General features: G+C 41.4%; 1 protein-coding gene across 5 annotated transcripts in view; it reads right to left on the bottom strand.

Moving 5' to 3' along the window:
- The window catches only part of BACH2 (BTB domain and CNC homolog 2), a 324,594-nt gene that overhangs the window by 59,347 nt on the left and 244,794 nt on the right, over positions 1 to 20,453 (bottom strand). For all 5 annotated transcript variants that reach the window (XM_074368612.1, XM_074368613.1, XM_074368614.1 and 2 more), the window contains one exon: positions 17,232 to 17,486. In XM_074368612.1, coding sequence (XP_074224713.1) covers positions 17,232 to 17,474 — 243 coding nt within the window. In that variant the 5' untranslated portion in view covers positions 17,475 to 17,486. The remainder of the gene's footprint in view (positions 1 to 17,231; positions 17,487 to 20,453) is intronic.

Below are 20,453 nucleotides of genomic sequence, written 5' to 3'. Positions count from 1 at the left end.
TTGGCAACCTATTCTCAACCCAGCATCCAGAGCCATCCTTCAGACAGATAGGCTGGATGATGTCACTGTTCTATCCAGAACCCTCCAAAAGATCCCATTTTTCTGAGTGAAAGCCAAAGTCATTAACATCCATGATCTGATTCCTCCCAACACCCCAGCTCTAGTCCTGTTCTCTGTCTGTCGCCTGCTTAGTGGGCCCTTTCCAAGCTGCCACATCTAAAATTTCAACTCCGGTCCTCACAAACCACTCCCCTTCCTGCTTTATTTCCCTCTGTAATGGTGATCACCAACTTCTGTATTCCTGTTCACTGTATGTAGCCCCTAATGGGAATGTGAGCTCTGTGAAGGCACTGGTTTTACTCATTTTGTTCCCTGCTAATCCGGTACCAAGAAGAGCACACAGAGTTGATGCTCAGTGCAAAACTGTTCAATGAATGAACGGCTCCTTCTGATCATTCAGGTCTCACCTAGAAAGTCTCCTCCTTGGAGAACTCTTCCCTGGCCACCCTATCTAATCTCACTTCTCCCTCACTGACTGTCTATCACATCACCCCCTTTTACTCTGCTTCTTGCACTCATCACAATTTAAGTTATCTTGTTTTCTTATTTGTCTTTTGCACTAAAGCATAGGCCCATGAGAGCACCAACTTACTCTGTCCTGTCCACAGCTATATCCCCAGCACTTAGAACAGGGCTTGGCACACAGTAGGTGCTCAGTTAATGCTTCTTGTGAATGGAGCACCTTCATGACAAAAATCAATCCAAATCTGCTATTTGTTTTCCCCAACTTTTTATCTTGAAAATGTCAACCTACAGAAAAGATGAAAGAAATGTATATCCCTATAGCTTTAATCTAGATTCACCAACTATTAAATCTTGTTAAATTTGGGTGCCCTCTTTCTATATCTTTATTATCTGTGTACACACGTACACACACCCACACCCTCGCCCCACATATGCATTTCTTTCCAAAACCATTCAAAAGTAAATCATGACATTTCACTCCTAAATACTTAAGGATATATCTCTTAAGAACAAGCACATTCTACAGAACCAAAGCGCCTATTTCCTACCCAAGAAAAGTCATATGGACACAGTGTTATAAACTAATATACAGTCTACATTCAATCTCTAAATTGCTCCAAGGATGTCCTTTATAGATTTTTTTTTCAATCTGGGAGCCAATCAAGATCGCGTATTGCATTTGGTCCCACTTAATTTCCTTTGATCTAGGACAAAACCCCATCATTCTGTCTCTCGTGGCAGTGACATTTTTGAAAAGTTCAGGCCAGCTGTCTTGAAGAATGTCCCACAGAGGATGTCTACGTATAGGAATATGTTCAAAAGTTAACCTAATTTATTCCTTTATTCTGTGTGGTTAATTAACCAACTTAATATACAGTGAGTTTATATTTTCTAATGTTTTAAACTCTATTTGTTTTAAGCTTTCCATCATTTTTGATTAAATTTTAACTTCTTGACTAAGTAAAACATTTAAATGGTTCCAAAGTAAATACCAAATAAGAAGATACCTTCTCATCTCAAATCCTTTCACTGTTTTCACTCATTTTCCATAGGTCACCTTTTCATAGTTTTTTGCTTATCTTTCCTGTGTTTCTTTTAACAAAATATGCAAATGTGTGTATACTTTTACATATGCATTATAAATACATTTGTATTTCCTCTTGCTTCTTGATCAAAAGGAAACATTCTCTATCTAGTGTATGTACTCTTCTGCATCTTGTTTCTGCCTTTTAAATATATCCTGGAAATTACTCCATATCAGTTCATGGAGATCTTTTTTTCATCCATATGGCTGCACAGTAAGCGGTTGTGTTGTTGTATATATATGGAAAATCTTGCACATATGTTGTTTTGTTACTTGTATAAACCCATTATCTTTTAGTAGGTCATTATGAACTGAATTGTGTCTCCCCAAATTCATATGTTGAAGCCCCCACCCCCATTGGAGATAAGCCTTTAAGGAGGTAATTAAGGTTACATGAGGTCATAAGGGTCAGGCCATGAGCCGACAAAACTGGTGTCCTTGTTAGAGGCAGAGACACAGGCGTTCTCTTTCTCCGTGTACAGACGAAAGCCCATGTGAGGACAGTGGGAAGGCGGCCGTCTGCAAACCAAGGGGAGAGGCCTTAGGAGAAACCAAACTTGGACTTTTAGCCTCCACAACTATGAGAAAATACATTTTTGTTGTTTATGCCACATAGTCTTGTGGTATTTTGTAATGGCAGCTGGAGCAGACTAATATATGGGTATTAGAAGAGATTAATACTATAGATTTCCAATTAAAACAAGCTAAAGATTGATTTAAGAGATCACCTTTAAAAAAATTGTTTTTAAAAAAAGCATTTCTGGAGGTTCCTGAGGTGGAAGTAGGGAGCAATCAGCTTTCCACTGACCACAGAGTAGGAAGCAGTCTGCATTAAGGCGTTTTAAACACCAGTGTGAGCCTTACAGGTGCAGATCCACCAGAGCATCACTTCCTATTTTGACTCCCGCTTCTGGAATCTCAATCACACACGTGTCAGTTATCTTCTTCCAGACTTCAAGCATGATGGAGGGAATCCACCTCACTCCTGCAAGGCCCCTCCAATGCAGGGGAAATGTGGAGAGGGAGGGAAGTAGCACAAGTTCCCAGGACACCCATGGGTCCAGGATTTAACAAAGCCCAGTTGAGGAGGGAAGCAGCCTCTTTTACTCTGGGTTTTTAAAAATGTCATCATTCAGCTGATTAATAGAAAGACATCCTTTGGACGGAACATTCTGACGCATCCTTGAAAGAGCAACTACCTGGAGATATTCTATGTATAACCAGAGCCAGAACATACATTTGTAGTTATTTATACACTTTTGAACATACCTATGAAAGGACTTTGCTTGTCTTCAATTTCAGCACCTGTAGACCAGGGTAACAGGAAAGGAGATACTCTCCACATCCACTACTTCCTTCATAGTTGTATGAAATGTGATTAGATGGTGAAGATTTCTTTCTCTCTTTGGGGATGCACAGGGTCAGAGACTTGGAAACTATCTGAGCTATTTTCACTGAAAATAACATGAATAATTTTCAGAGATGTAACTCTAGAGAACATACAGGAAGGAAGGGCATCTGTAGGTTTCAATGATCAAGTTAAATTTAAATATGAAAAAAGGTCTTAAACTTTTAATAGAAGGAACTAGAAGAAATCTATTCCCTTTACTGCCTTTTTTGGGTTGATTTTCATGTAACCACTGAGACTGTGAGGGCAAGTTCATTTGGTCCAAGTTAAGGACTCTAGACTCAGAAGAATGGAGGGTTCTGACCTGGAAGGAAGGGACCAGGGGGCATTGGCGCAGCACTGGTGCTCCTGCAGAGAAAATTGATGAGGCCTACGGAACTTCCGAAATCACACGAAATGCCATACTGCAGACTTGTATTTTTTCCAGTATGGTGCTCCATATTCCACCTGATCTTCACTCCCTCCTTCCCTTCTAGCCACTCAACTGTTCAAATAACCTTTTCACTATTACAGAAATGTAATAATGTACACTGTAGGAAATGGGAAAATGCAGACAAGCAAAACAAAACCCATCACATTCCCCTCATTCACAGGTCACCACTCTTAACACTTCAGCACACATCCCTTTGGCTCCTTCTTTACACACACACACACACACACACACACACACACACACACACACACACACACACACACACATACTCATTCACTCACATTTGTATTTTTTTAATCAAACCAAGATCAGACTGGGCAGATTATTCCTGCCTTTTCCAATGATCACCACCCTTCCATTTCAGGAAAATTTCCTCTAATACTCAGGCCACATTTGGATTTCTCTGATTTCCTCTCCAAAGTCCTTTAATAACTGGTTCATCCAAATGAGTAACTATATGCAGGACCATATACTGCATCTGGTTTTTAATTTAGCCTAGTCCCATTTTTACAACATTGACTTATTGAAGAAATCAGGCTGTTACGTGTCCCGCAGAATGTCCCACCCTCTAGATTTGCCCTGTTGCTCCCTTATGGTGTTGTTAAGCTTGTTTTTCTAATCACTGGTTCTCCTCTAACTTGAAATTCTATCTGGAGGCTTTATGAGGTCAAGTTACACACTGAACACACCATTGGAAGGGGTGTGTGTTTCATGAACATCATCAGAAGACATTTAGCACCTAGTTGACTTACCAGAGGTGATGCCTGGATTGTCCTAGAGTTTGTGTGAAGAGACTGCATGTGTTATTCCTTTGTGTCTGTGTGTGTTGCTTTGGTACTATACTAATGCCCATCACACATTCATCATAATGGTTTATGATCACCTTTGCCTGAATCTGTTCCTGGCATTTAAAAATACGTAGCACTGGATTACAAATACCCTTGAGGTAATTCTAGAGGCTTTGTCCTCTAGGAATTCAGTAACTCCTTACAGGTCCTCGCATCCATCTGTAAAAGTAAGGCTTATGCTTATCCCTTGGGAGGCATACTTCTTACAAGGGAACTTAGGGAGCACCTCTATATGTATCCTTAGTCTGATACATTTTTGGGGCTTAAATATTTCCTTAATACATGAAGATAGACTTAAAGCATGCAGTCCAGAGTAGACCTTGTTTGTAGTAGAGGAACCAGCAATGGAAGTCTGAGTGTAGGAGCTCAGTCTCAGCTCCTGCCCCTTTTTCTCTTCTCTTTTCTCAGAGGGATCGGCAATTTGCAGTGGTTGCAGCCACCATCTCTGGGCCCGTGTTCCTCATATCTGTATCTTCAGCTTTGCACTCTCAGTGCCTTGTGTACACATAAAGCACTAGAGATAAATATCAAAGCGTGATGGCTTCTTTCCCCACTATGAGCCCCACACCCAATTTTCAGGATCCCCAGTTCCTCACCCAGCACATATCCTCATCAGCCCATGCTAGGACCAGGGTGAGCCTCCTGGCCGTGCCTTCTGTTTGGAGTAGTTTGTGGTTCCACACATCAGACATTCCACTGCTAGACAGTTATTCCTTGAATTCTTCTTCATCACATCACTTTTTGGCTTACGACATTTCAGTGAATTCTGATTGCTTACTCAATCAAAGCTAAATTCTTTTGTCTAAACTTTTTTCTTTCATAGGAAGGCCCCTTGGAATCTGACCATATTTTGAATTATTCCCCCAAACCTACCATTTGTGCTGATCAGAGGCCCTGATCAGGCTGGCTTCTCAAGGCCCTGTGAGGGCTTCTTTCGGGACCCTTGTCACTCCGGTGTCCTCTCCTGGAGACTCTCTCCCCACTCATTCCCTAAGGAGGTCGGACTGAATAATCCTCTAACTACTGGTCGTAGGTGGTGGAAGGAAAATCCCATCCTCCTCCCATAGGGTCCTCTGTGGCACAAACAATGGCCAGCACAACTCGGCCTCTACAACAAGTGCCCTTGAATTGTTCCCCCTTGAGTTGATTCTTCAGCTCTACTGTAAGCTCTTCGGAGATGGTCTTGTTTTACATTTCTAAGTTAACCCCCCCAAAAGAAATGGTCTAAGAAGGGATCATGTGCTCCATTCCTCTGCTTCTAGATTGTGCTATACTTAAGCCATCTTGTCCTTTTTGACCCCCTTGTCCTTTAAACACACACACACACACATCTCCTCCATTTGTTTCTACTCTACCCCAGTATCGAGCATCTTGCCCTGTTATAAAATTCTCCTTTAATATAGCTGAAATCCCTCACACATAGCCGGGGTACTATTTCTTCTGTTAGTGAGTGAGAACATCTGGTCGACATCTACCGGTAACAGCCTCAAACAGGAGGCAGGGAGAGACTGTTACAAACGGAACTTTGAAAGGTCATCACATTTCTCTCCATGAAATTCCGATGGATTTGAGTCACCCCCTAAAATCCTCAGAGTTACAAAAGGTGTGCTTCGAATATCTTCTCTTAGAAGCCTGCATACTTCTTACCCTTGAATCCTGGTGGTCCATGTTTTTAATCTCCCCACTTTTCCTATTTGTAGGGTACAATTCCACTCCTGGGCTATTACAGCTCTACTTGGCAGAAAGAATAGCCGCACATAGTCTAAGGTGTTTATCGGGAAGGAAGAATGACAGTGCAAACGTGAACGTGTCTCCTGTGGTACCAGAGTGCTCATCTTTACACGGCAAGATCCTTGAGGGTCTCATCTTTCAGCAGATGTTTTCCTGGCCTTTTAGGAACTTCCCTGCCTTCCCACTCTCTCTTTTAGCAATGAATAAAGCAAGAATCATAAGTTGTGAGGTGTCAGAGGGCTTCTCTGGGCAGAACTTTGAAGTGATCTTCACACATAAGTCCATTCCAACCCACTTCACTTGGCACGGCTTGCCACACATGCGTGGGGCCAGCTCTCCAAGACCTGCCTCATTCTACTCACTTCTGTTTGCTGATGCCACCTCTGTGAATAACATCACCCTTATACCACTCTGAGGAAGAATAATCTGTTATTTGGTTTTGCATACAGAGAATTAAAAAAAAATAAAGAAATCAACAAAACAACAGTGAAGACTCAGGAATAAAGAAATCAGGAGAAAAAATGAATAGTACAGGAAAAAATGAGTAGCAACAACATTTAATACTCCCTTTTATACAGCAGAAGATAAAATGAAATAGCTGTTCCTTCAGCAAGCTGGAGGCCTGTGATCATGACCTTCTGTATCCTTCCTTTGATTTTCTTCTAAATGCAGGAATCTTTTGTTGGCTAAATCCCAGCATTTTTTTTTTCACCCCCGGGCTATCTTTCTGGCTTGCTTGGAAACAGCTGCCAGTATTTCTCTCTGCTGCCAATCAGTCCAAAAATGTGTTCACATCGGAGGCCTGGCTCCATCCCACCCAGGGTGCTGAACGCCTTCACTTTTTCACACACAGCCTTTGCCTTCTGCACACAGAAGTCCATCTCAGACAGTAAAGCTCACTGCATCACCAGCAAGCTTGAAAGTGGTGCTAATGTCAGTGAGAGAGACTGTCAACATATTGTAGGAGTCTACGGCAAAGCGAGAGATTTTACTATGCGCCCCAAGTTAATGGAGAAAAAAACACTTCTGAAATCTCTGGAAACCAAAAGTGCAATTATTTAATTGCTCCACTCCTGAAAACAAAAACAACCCAAACCTTTGGCCTGTGATTTGGTTAAGAACCCAAACAAACAAGGAAATAAACAGAAAGGGATTAACTGATGAGTGCCAACAATTATTTTACTTTCTTTGTGCTTCTAAGAACAGCCTTTACTACAGACAGCCACACACCACTCCAGCACCTGGATATGATCCCTTTTATTAAGGAATTCCTGAATCAATTTCCTGCTTTACAGCTTGTCCAACCAAGATTCCAGGTGTTCTCACCATAAAAAGGGTCCCTTTCAAAAAAGCTGTCTGCGTCTATAAAACCGCACACCCTCCAGAAATGTCATGGACACCCCAACAATAGAGTGAAACCTGAAGCAGTCTGGGGACATTCCAAGTTTTTGAATGGAATGCGAACCCATTAAGATTATTAGGTAACTTTGCTGATATCCTCACATTTGTGCCAAGTGTTAGCGCTGCCAAAGAAAAGACAAAATAAAAACCGACTCTTGGATCCTAGCTCTGAGTATTTTGGTGTGGAGACTGTATTTTCTTGTAACTCATTTAAAAAATACACCATGCTTTCACTGTTTAATTGCAATCTCAGTTTTCAGGAAGCAAAGAGAAATGAGATCTATAATCAATGTTTCTCTTCTGTTCAGCTTTCAGCCTAAATGGTCCTGCGCTTTTTATTGGCAAAGTAGGGCAGGTAATAACAGCGAACAAGAAACCTATTCTGAGAAGCACTGGCTCAAGTGAAGTACCACTACATCATGAGTGACTCAGCCATGTACTCAAGAGTGATTACTCTGCATCGACGAAGCCATGCTAATTGGACCATGGCTTGCTGCCAGCTCATGTTGGCATGACCTACAATGTACCCTTGGCTGACAGCCATTATGTCTATCACACTTTTTTTTTTTTTTTTTGTAATCTGGCTGGGAAGTGAAATAATTTTTAAAAACTCTCCCAAGTGCTATTTAACTTCTTATCATGAATTAAAAGTTTAATTAAGTACCCTGTTAAAGGCCCAGGTTCTATGATTAAATACGACAAAATAATACTTATGATTACCGCTCAAGTGAGGAACTTTACGGCTCTGAACTTTGTCTTTAAAGCTATTACTAATTTTAATTGAAATAGCTAAGAGATTCCATAACAGGGGAAAGAAAGAAGCATAAGGGACATTTAATTCATACATCGAGAAGAGTTTCAGAACGAACAGATACATTGGTAACTGCTTTTATAAAATTTAATGCAAACAACTTTACTGTCAAAGGCTTTGTCATGAATCCATTTTAAAATGTTGCTTACTGTGGTCATCCTGCATTACACAGGGACAAATAGGTATAGTGAAAGAAACCCTTAAAACTGCCTTTGAAATCAGGTCACTTAAAAATAATTTTTAGACAGGTCTTAGTTTTTGTCTACTCAACTCCTTCTACTGGGCCAAAAGAGGAACACATCTCTGCATAAGTTCCTTAAATAGGACTTACTGGCCTCAGGATTTAGAAAAATGTAAGAGGTTTGGAAATAGCTTATATATTTCAGTTTTAAAATTAGCTATTGCTGCGGCTATCTTTAAACCAGACTTCCCTCCCTCTGTATCAGCAGCACTGAGCAGCCTTCAGAGATGGAATCACAATAGTATTAGCTTCCCTTTTCATGGCTTTGCTTTATTGCACCCCTATCCGAGCCTGTGGCCCAGATTTCAGAGCTGGAAGTCACCTTTGCGTTACTATAAATAAGCTTTGCCTTTAGGCAGTTCAAAATTATCAGCGCAATTCCAGGACTTGAAAACTTCTTATTTGCCAGCAAGTAGTTACCTGGGATATTCTGACTTATTATTTATTTGCTTTTTTTTTTTTTCCTTCATCTGCTGCCAAGTCTCACTAACGCAACTTGGAAAATTGCACCATAGCTTTTAATGAGGATTCTGAGGTAAGAGCCATTTCATCAGAGAAGACTCTGTTTTCCTTTTATGGGAATAATAACACCTACTATTTATATAGCACCATTCTTCCAAGAAGTTTAACTTATCACGTGTCGTTAATCTGAACAGCAGCCCTGCAAGTAAAGCTGGTAACCAGTGTTGTTACTCCTGGCATATCCAGGTTGTGAAATGATTTTAATAATTTCTTTCAAGGTCCTAAAACCTTCTGAAACAGTTAGAGAGCAATGGTCTGCATCTTGACTACAATCTGCCTGTGTTCTAGGTTATCAAACAGCCCAGTGGTTCAACAGCTCTTGAATTGTCATTTCCCGTCAACTCCTGTAAAACCATTTCTGCAAAGTCAGGATTCACAAACAAAAATAAGACAAGTGAGCTCACTCCTCTTCTGAAGTCGGATGATTCTCTCCTATCCAGACCAGTCTGCTTCCCATCTCCATGGCCTTTCCCTACCTCTCAATCCAAACATCTCTCTTCACTTTCTGACCTGCAGGGTTTTTTCTCTCCCTCCAGCAGGAACCTAGAAAAGTTCATAGACCATAAACCTGCAGCACAGGCTAGGACTCCAGAGACCATCCAATCCAACTCCACCATCTGCCCAAAGGATGAGCCTTGCTCAGTTGAGTCTGCCCACCTGGTCAGTAGATCCTACCTTTTCTCAAGTACTCAAGAGCTTTCTGTTAGCTACTGGCCTTCTGTCTCCTGTATCAGCAAGCTTTCTCTTTCTTTTGGAACTTTCCCATCACCAAGTATGAGTCAGGATGGCCTCTGCTGTGCAAACGAATAAACACCAAATTTTAATGGCTTAACATAAAAGTTTATTCTTCACTCATGTCAGAGTCTGATTTGAGTCAGATGGCTCTTCTCCAACAGTGACTCAAGAATCAGGGTTGCGGTTCCACCACCTAGGAGTTCTCTGACACCAGTTACATGGATGCAAAAGAACACGAAGAACTCATGCTTAACTTTTAAGTGCCTCAAGCCAGAAGTGACACCTGACTCCCACTTCCAGTTTATTGGCTGGATCTAGTTACACAGCACACCTGACTGTAAATGGGACCATCCTGTGTGTCCAGGAAGGAGAGGAAAATTGAATATGGGTGATTTCTGATCATCTTTACTATGGAGGGCAATGGGCTGGAATTTCTTCCTACTTAAAACAGAAACCCAAATGAAGCCTCTTTTGACTTGATTTCCCTCTAGCTATTGGTTCACCCCTCTGTTCTCTTTAACTCAAAAGGCCTCAAAAATGTAGCCTACATCATCTTCTTCAACTCTCTCTTCTCATTCTCTCTAGAACACAACCCAATTGATTTTCCTTCCTATTGCTCCTCTAAGGTGCTCGATGAAATCACAAATGGCTTTCAAATTGCTGGTGGTCAATTTTCAGCCTTCATCTTAACTGACTATCTGCATCCTTTGACATAGCTGATCACTCTCTCCACCTTGAGATACTTTCTTTACCTGGCTTCCAACGCAGTAGTTTTTTGTTTTGTTTTGTTTTGTTTTTTTGTTTTTTTGCTTTTCCTTCTACTTCAATAGTTGCTCCTTTTTGGTTGACACTGCTGCCTCCTCTTTATCTCCCTGACCTCTTAATTCTGGAAAGACCCAAGGATCAATCCTAAGACCTCTTTTTTTTTTTTTCCTATCTACACTTATTCACTTGGTATTTGTATCCAGCCTCATGGCATTCAATACTCCCAATACCCTGGTATTAAAATTTCTATCTCCAGGCTTGATTTCTCCCATGAATTTCAGCCATGTATACCCTATTGTGTAATAAACGTCTCTACTTAGGTGTTAACAGGCAACTCAAAGTTAATATACACAAAAGAGAACTGCTAATCCTATCCTATCCCCTACCATCTCAAACCTATTTCCCTCAGCTTTCACCAGTCTCAGATACTGGCAACTCCATACTTCCAACAGCTTAGGCCCCAAAGTGCTATTTAACTTATTTCTTTCTCTTCCATCTTATATCCAATCTAAAAGAAAATCCCATAAGCTCTGCGTTCAGAATGTTACCAGAATCTGCCACTGATCGCCACCCCAGCACCATCGCCCTGGTCTAGGTCATCAGGTCATGCCTGGTTTGCTGCTTTAGCATCTTAAGTGTCTGCCCTGCTTCTGCCCTTGCCGTTTTTCAATCTATTTTCCCAAAGCAGTCAAAATGATCTTTTCCTGAGAAACCCTCCAATGGCCTCCCAGCTCATTCTGAGGAAAGGTAACATGTTCACAAGGTGCCCAGCGTGGCCCCCACACTTCTCTGACGTGCCTCCTCCCATCTACCCCTTGTTCTGATTGTTGTCGTGTGTCACACAGGCCAGGCCCACTCCAGCCCCAGGGCCTCTTCCTTGCTAGGCCGTCTGCCTAGGTCACTCTTCCCCCAGATGTCAGCATGGCTGTCTCTCTCTCCTCCTTCAGTCTCTACTCAAAAGTCATCTCCCCAACAGGCCTTTCTTGCACACCCTCTTTAAAACTGCCACACCTGTACCCTGTTCCTTAACCCCCTTCTCTGTTTTATTTTCTTCAAGTGCATCTAACAAAGTACATGTTGTATTTATTTTCTGTCTCTCCTCCTTCTCTTCCCGCTGGAATGTAAGCTCTGTTTTGTTCACTAGGTTCATCCGGCACCTAGAACAGTGCCTCCTGGTACAGACTTTTGACACATATTTGTTGAATGAATGAATCAATGAATGAATGAGGAAAGCTCAAAGAGGTCGATTGGCTTGCTCAAGACCCCATATGCAGTTAGTGCCAAGGTCCTGGTGGTGGTTTTCCCAGCTCCTCATGGCTGAGGCTCCTCAGTTACTAAAATTTGCCTATTCTTCTGCAGAGTCCTGTCTAGGCGATAAACGAGGGATGCCAAAAGGCTGGCTCTGTGCTTTGGGGTTGAGGAGTGCTTTACTCTTCTCATCCTGGTCATGCCCCTTCCCAAAGACCTCACCCACTACTTACCACCAAACCTCCCCTCCCCTCAGAGCTACACTCAGGCTCGGACTGCCGTTGGCATCCTGCATGGTAGCCTTGAGCACTTTCTGTAGTACTGCATCTGAAAGGACTGTCCAAAGATAATCATGACTGTCTCATTGCTTCTTTAAAAGACTGGACCTAAGCCATCCCAGAGACATTAACAGCTTTCATATCCTCTAAAAACTTTCAGACAAGAAGATTCCATCATTTCCTTGTTGGCCCCTGTGCCTGGCAGAACCACGGCAGGAACATCCTTTATTGCACCCTGTGGTGGAGACTTAACAACACATTCCGTTTTTTGCAGAATCCTTCTGGGTCAGTTTTCCTTTTTGTTTAGCACTGCACAAACAAGATCTGTCACAAAACGTGGGGAGAGAGAGAGAAAGTGAGAGATAGAGGGAAAGCAAGAGACAGAGAAAGTGAGTGAGCAAAAGTCTGAAATATATTGATACTTCAGAAAGCATGAAGTCCACCTGAAGGAGCCACATGTACCCCGACCCTATAGCCATTCCCTGCGCGAGCCCTTCCCCTTTTCTAGAGAGAGAACACGGGAGACCAGCCCAAAGGAAGGTGCTGGAGCCTTGGCAATAATTTCTCCCCTTCTTGTTTGTTTGTTTACTTGTGACAAATGAAAACTATACACATTTAAGGTATACAGTGTGATGTTTTGATATATGTGCACACTGTGAAATGATTACCACAATAAACGAATTAACATATCTGTCACCTCCTATAGTTGTCTTTGTGTGTGTGTGTGTGTGTGTGTGTGTGGTGAGAACACTTGAGATCTACTGTCTCAGCAAATTTCAAGTAGGTAATACATTATTATTAATTACAGTCACCATGCTGTACATTATGTTTCCAGAACTTATTCATCTGATAACTGAAAATTTATACCTTTTGATCTGTATCTCTCCTTTTGCCCTACCCCCCAGCTTCTGGTAACCACCCTTTTATTCTGTTACTATGAGTTTGACTTCTTTTTTTTCAGATGTCAGAAGTAAGTGAGAATATGCAATAATTGTCTATCTCTGCCTGGCTTATTTCATTTAGCATAATGTCCTCCAGGTTTATCCATATTGTGGCAAGTAGTAGAATTTCCTCTTTTCTTAATGCTGAATAATATTCCACTGTGTGTACGTATGGGTGTGCTTATATGTACACCACATTTTCTTTATCTATTCCTCTGCTGACAGACATTTAGGCTGTTTCCATGTCTTGGCTAGTGTGAATAATACAATGAACATGGGGGTACAGATATCTCTTTGAGATACTGATTTTATTTCCTTTGAACATACACTCAGAAGTGGGAATGCTGAATCATATGGTAATTCTATTTCTAATTTCTTGATGAACTTGCATACTGTTTTCCACATTGGCCCTATCGATTTATATTCCTGCTGCAGCGCACAAGGGTTTCCTTTTCTCCACATCCTCACCAACAGTTGTTATGTTTTGACTTTGTGATAACAGACCTCGGCAATAACCTCCTTTCAGCCGCTCCTCCCTAGTGTCTGGAAGGGAACAGAGTGGCTCTTCAGAATGGGGTTGATGCAAAACCCATGGTGGGCTGCATGTCTTCTAAGGAAGAAGACCCTTTTCCTGCCCTCACAACTTGACATGCCGTGAGACTGAACCTCATGGCAGTGATGCCACTTCAAGCCTGGCCCACATCCAGCCTAGAACGGTCTCTATGACTATAGCTGAGGAGGTGTTGTGAGCCAGCTTTAACCCTATGGAGCAGTGCAAGAATGGCCTTGCCACACTAGGCACATCGACCACCTTCTCTTTACCTCCAGACATGAAATGCACTTACTAATTATAAATTAAATGATCTGTTTCATTATTTAATGAACATACTGAGGACAATGCCTTATCTCCTACTATTGGCTGACACCTATTCCTGGATGTGCCTTTCAATGAGGAGCCAACACTCAAGTCATAGAAATCCTAGGGACTGTCTGTCATTCCATTTTAGAAAAAAAAAGTGCAAGACAATTCAATCACTCCTTGATTTCCAGACGAGGCCTCTATTTTTGTCACCTCCTCTTTTGAGTTAAGGGTGACACTGGGCACTGGGATTGGCTCTACTTTGCAGGTAATGGTGTTGCCCATCAGGGGTCAGGATTTGGGGAAGAGTTGCACAAGTGGACAGCAGCTGCAGGCCAGAGCTGGGTTTGGCCTGAACTGACTGAGCAGGGGAGTGGGAGGGGCAGCAGTTTGTACCTGGAAGTTTCGTAGTCTGAGGAGGAGCTCTCAGACTCAGCCATGGCAGCCCCTGCGGCTGGGAGGCCAGGCGCATAGAGGTGGGCCAAGTGTGAACAAAGCTGGGCAGGGCCAGAAGCTGATTTAAATTTGCTGATGGACAATGATGAAGTTTAAAGATTCCCAAGGAGCGAATCAGATGCTTTTTCTTACATCATATGAACCAAATGCCAGTTGTTCCTGGCAGCTACTTTCCAAGGTAGTGCTTGGGATGTTTCTTTATTCACCACTGAATTCAAATTCTTTAAGTCATGCACTGAGCTAAGTGCGACGATGATCACAGAGCCTGCAAGGACCTTCCAGTGTTCACACAGCATGAGAGACAACAATGCTTGGTGCCTGAGGCCAGGGGATGGGGCTCTGAGCAGAGGGAGACATTCTTGGAAGGAGGCCTCAGAGACAGTTATGGACCCACAAAGGAAAATGCCACTGGGGTATCTCCATCAGTGAGATACTTAGAGCTAGGTTACTGACAATATGAATTCATGTTTCATAGGAAGAAAAAAAAGTACCTAGTTATTTCTGAAGGTTTCAGGTACATGAGTAACTAGAATGTTTCAACGGTTTGGAAATACAGATGATGCAGGGACAGAAGTCACTTTACATGATGAGGAAGAAAGAAAATCAACACTTAGCAAATTCCCACTTAACTGGAACACAGTCCAAAAGGTCAAGTAGCAGATTTTTGTGTGACATCTATACAGTGTTCCTCTTACTTCACAGAGTGCCCAGTGCCAAGGAAAGAAGTGATTATTATGGATCTGATCTAAAAAGAAACTTTTAGGTTATGTTTTACTGCTTTGGTATTGTATTATGATGAATAATTTAAGGACTTCAGAATTTAAGGGGTTTTGGGGGGAGGGTATAGCCTCAGTGGTAGAGCACATGCTTAGCATGCATGAGGTTCTGGGTTCAATCCCCGGTACCTCCATTAAAAAAAACTACAAAAAAGGGATTTAACGGGTTTTTACAGGTAAGAATTGGGGCCCAGGGAGGTTCAGTGACTAGGTGAGGATCACAGAGCTAACCGGGGTCAGGGCAGGGCTGATGGCACACAATCCAGGGAGTCTCAAGATGGCACCAGCAGTCATGGAAGAGAGACTCAATTACATAAATTATGATTTTCATTCATCACTTATATTTTAATATAATCTACATTTTTGTGTTTTTTTTTTTAATCATTAGAAAACATATAAACGAGGTGGCTCTCAAACAGATACAGATAATAAATTAACTGTAAATTCCATCCTCTCCCTGAAACCATTCTGGATAACTGGACATTTTTCAAATCTTTTCAGAGAATTCTAGAGTTAAAGGAAATTCAAAAGGCATTCTTGCTGCCCCTCTAGAGAAGAAGACAGGATCTTGCCTTTGATGAATATCTACTAGTTTAAATATAAACTGCTATATTTATGCTCTCACCTAACGATGGGTTAAGTAGTCACCCATTACTGCAGATGAGGAAAATTCAGCTCAGATCACTTGGTCACACTGTAGCTTCCATTCCTTTGTCTTCCCACATTACTTGGAACAGAAGCTTCCCTCCCCACCCCAGCCTCAATTACATTATCTTTGACTGATTTGTCCTCTTGCTCCTGTATTGGGATCTTTCCCGTTATCTACTTGCCAGTAGTGTGAGGAGTAGTCATGGAGCCTTTTACATGGGTCCATAACAAAGAACATTCACGTGAAAATGCTGAATGCCTTGTGTAGCCCTCACTTTGTCAGCTGGCCAGTCTCTTGCTCTGCAGGGGTAACAGCAGGCATTGCTTAACAAGAGACTGGATCTGGTGACTCCGCTGACTGCCATGTCTTGTTGGACTATTTGTTTTTTATGTTGAACTTGAATGAATGTCTTTCTGTGGAGCACGTGCTTGCCCCACCACTTCCTACCTCTTTATGCACAACCTGCTTTACTTATTTATATTATTTGTCAGGCCTGTAGAAGCACTGGGGCTGTGACCCCTAGTGTTTAATGCTAGTTGTACCCGTTAGCACCTCCCTCAGGGTGACTGGGTCTTTGGTGTCTCCGAGGGGTGTTGTGAAGAGTTGTTCTGTGGACCACCGTACAACTCTGGGCTCTCTTTGTACAGACTATGGATGTGAGTTGTAGTCCTGGGAGCTGTGCAGTGCACAGCCTGCACAACCATTGTTGGTGGTCCTAATATAGACTGTGCTGGTGTACAGGGAATGATTCTGACCCCGAACACAAAGCTTAAGGCTGCTCAGTGTTACCCTCAGTACCAGGAAAATGGAGGGGACTTAGGATGATGGAAGAAGAGGAACTGTATACACAGTTCAAAGAGTGATGGATTTAATGGTTTGACATTGTGAAACCCATCCTTTGAGTTCAAACCATCCAACTGAATGTCATCTCTGGACAGAACAAGTCCAACTACTAGTGTCCCCAAATACAGAAATGACTGGACTCCCTTAAGTAATTAAGAAACCTGAGTAGGGTATTTTCAACAATGGTGAGAAAAGCAAGTTTACACTTCTTAGAATCTTATTATATTAACTGAGAAAATTACCGCTTGCTTTTACTCCACCCCACCTCCCCGGCAAGGAAGGTGCTGTGAATACTTTCATTCTTTTACTCTCAAGGGAAATCAAGTGTTTCTTCAAGCATTTGAAAGACAAAAATCATAGCAACAGTCCCAGTGATTCAGATCCCACATCTAGGGCTGCATCAAACTTCAGTCGAACGACTCAAACCCTGAAGAGTCACTGAACTAGAAACTACAAGTGACGGTGAGCCGCAGGTGAGGTTCAGAGTCATGCCCCCGAGACTTTAAGTGCATCAAACAGAAACCAGCTATGCCACAAACCTAATGTGTGGGTGACTTGATCATCAGCCCCCGAGCGGGGACACGCACAAGGTCCACCTTCTCTGTCCTATTCAGCCAACTGCCTACAAGCCAATCAGCCTCCGTTAGCAACCACATGGACAAACCAAATGACTGTACCTCCTCAGGCAAGCTGACCACCAAGTCATTTTTCGTCTGTCCAACCAGCGCCTGCCAGAAGTATTCACTGCATGCGGCCAGCACAGCCCGGTGGGCCCGGAACTCCTTCCTCTCCACGATCAGAGTCACGTCACAGAGAATATCCTTTTTGCGCTGGTCATTGAGGCCCAGGAGGATGTTGGTGCAGTGGACTGTGGACTCATATACATACATGGGGGAGTCAGGCTTCTCATCCACAGACATGCCGTTCACACCCTGAAAGAAAGAAAGCAAGCCCTGGTCACCATGGCTCCATGAGTCAGAGATGCTGAGTAAGGACGCTGTGCTCCTGGGAACCGCTGCCCTGGGCCAGGCGGAAAGGAGCAGAACGGCCCGTTAGCGTCTTCATGTTGGGTTAGCACCGTGAGCTCAGAAAACATTTGGAAGGGCGTGTTCTATAGCTGACTTTCCTTCTCTCCACTTACCGCATCCTTTTACTCCATGAAAACAAAGCTAGGTCTTTTAATGGAACACCCCAAACATTCAAAACACATATATACTTTAAAAAGTGGTAGTTCTGATTTTGTTAGCTGACTGAAAGGGAACTTTCACACAGTCAGTCCCAATGCAAGTATTCATTTGGCTCTGTGTTAAGAGGAAATGAATCATTTTGACATATTGGCAATGCTCCCTTGATGAAGTGCATGTAAGTTCCTAGGCTGAAGTCTGGTTAAGATGCCAAGCAGGGTAAATACCTCATCACAATACGTAATTTAACACGTGGACTAAACTGCACGTGGGAAGAGTGGATACAGTCAGCTATTGCAATAGCCCTCCACCTCTTCAAGACAAAGCACGGCCACCATAACGCTATTGTTGCTCATGAAAAGTTCTTGAAGAGAAGTGGAAGTGTGCAGCTATTATCCCAGCAGACTGGATGTACATCCTCTTTAAGAGACACAATATATCCCATTAGGTGCCATAAAAAGATGTATTCAATGGTGAAGATTACTTTTACAAAAGGGTTCTTTGCTTTAAGAAGTGTCCACTGATGTATTTTAAAAAATAATTAATTTATATAATAGTTTTTCAGTAGTATGAATTTACCACTAGTATGAATTCCAATAGTGAGTCTTACTTTCTTTTGGGCTTTATTCTGATTTATTTTCATACAGTTTTAACATACAATAAGCTGCATATACTTACAGTATGCAGTTCGATATGTCTGGCACATACATGCAACTGGGAAACCATCATCACAATCAAGGCAGTGAACATATCCTTCACCACCAAAAATTTTTGTGCCCCTTAACAGTCTCTCCCTCGGAACTCTCTATTCAACTACTGATGGATATTTGGGTGTTTCCAGTTTTTAGCTATTACAAATAAAGCTGCTATGGATTAGTGTATAAATCTTTGTATGAACATACGGTTTTATTTCTCTCGTGTAAATACCTAGGGGTAGAATGGAAGAATCATTTAGCATGTGCAAGTCTAACTTTTAAAGAAACCTCCCCTGTTTTCTACAATGGTTGTGCAATTTCACATTTTCAAGGGCAGTGTATGAGAGTCCAGTTCCTTCCCATCCTTGACGCCATATAGCATGGTCAGTCTTTCTAATTTTGGCCATCCTAATGAGTACATTGTGGCATCTCTCTGTGATTTCCATTTGCTTTTCCCTAAAGACTGAAGATGTTAAGCATATTTCATGGGCTTATTTGCCATCTATTTATCTTCTTTGGAGAGATATCTATTCAGATTCTTTGCCTTTTTTTTTTTTTTTTTTTTACTGAGTTGTTTCCTTACTATTGAGTTTTCAAAGTTCTTTATATATTCTTAATAAAAGTCTCTTATCAGATACATGATTTGTAAATGTTTTCTCCAAGTCTATAGCTTGTCTTTTTATTCTCTAAACAGTGTTTTTCAAAAAGCAGAGTCTTCATTTGATGAAGTCCAGTTGAACAATTTTTTTCTTTAATAGATCATGCTTTTGGTGTCATATCTGAAAAAATCTTTGGGTAAACCAAGGTCACATCTTTTGTTAGATTCACACCTAGATATTAATATTTTAATGTAATTATAAATGGTTTTGTTTTTTAACTTAAAATTTGATTTTTCATTTCTAGTATGTAGAAATAGAAATGCTTTTTGTGTATTGATCTTATATCCTGCAGCTTTGCCTAACTTGCTTGTAAGTTCCCCTAGCCATTTTTTGTGGAGGGGGAAGTAGATTCCACAGATTTTCTACATAAAAGGTAATGTTGTCTGTAAATGAAGACATTTTACTTTCTTCCAATCTGGAAGATTTCAATATCTTTTTCTCGCCTTACTGAATTGGCTAGAACCTCCATTACAGTGTTGAATATTAAGTGGTAAGAGCAAATATCCTTGCCTTGTTCCCAGTGTTGGGGGAACATACTCAGCCCTTCACTGCTATTTATGACAGTAACTATAGGTGTTTCATAGATTCCCCTATCTAGTTGAGGATGTTTCTTTCTATTGCTATTTTCCTGGGAGGTTTTTGGTATTGTTTTTTTCAAATCAGGAACAGATGCTGAATTTTGACAAGGGTTTTTTCTGCATTTACTGAGATAATCACACAGTTTTTCCTTTTTAGTATGTTAATATGGTGAATAACACTGATCAATTTTTGAATGTTAAGCCAAACTTGCTTTCCTAGGATAAACTCCACTTGATCATGATGTGTTTGCCTTGTCATACATTGCTGGACTCACTTTGCTAACATTTTGTTAAGAATTTTTGCATTTATGCTCATGAGTGATATTAGTGTATAGTTTTCTTGTCTTATATTTCTTAAACATGGTTTTATTAAGTGGGTAATACTGGTCTCACAAAATGAATTTGGAAGGATCTTCCTCTTCAATTTTCTAGAAGTGTTTGTGTAGAATTGATTTCATTTCTTCCTTAAATATCTGGTAGAATTTACCTATGAAGTCTTCCGGTTCTGCAGTTTTAATTACAAATTCACTTTTTAAAAAAATTTGTCAAATTTATTGGCATGAAGTTGTACATAATATTTCCTTGTTTTCCTTTTACTGTCAGTAGAATTTGTACTGATACCACCTCTCACATTCCTCATGTTGGGAATTCGTGTCATCCCTCTTTTTTTTTCCTGATCAGTTTGGCTAGAGGTTTATCAATTTTATTGAATTCTCAAAGGACTAGCTTTTTGTCAAATTGCTTTTCTTTATTGTTCTGTTTTCCATTACACTGATTTCTGCT

This window comes from Camelus bactrianus, chromosome 8 (genome assembly GCF_048773025.1).
Source record: "Camelus bactrianus isolate YW-2024 breed Bactrian camel chromosome 8, ASM4877302v1, whole genome shotgun sequence".
Classification (NCBI taxonomy): Eukaryota; Metazoa; Chordata; class Mammalia; order Artiodactyla; family Camelidae; genus Camelus; species Camelus bactrianus.
This window is presented reverse-complemented; position numbering and strand designations above follow the sequence as displayed.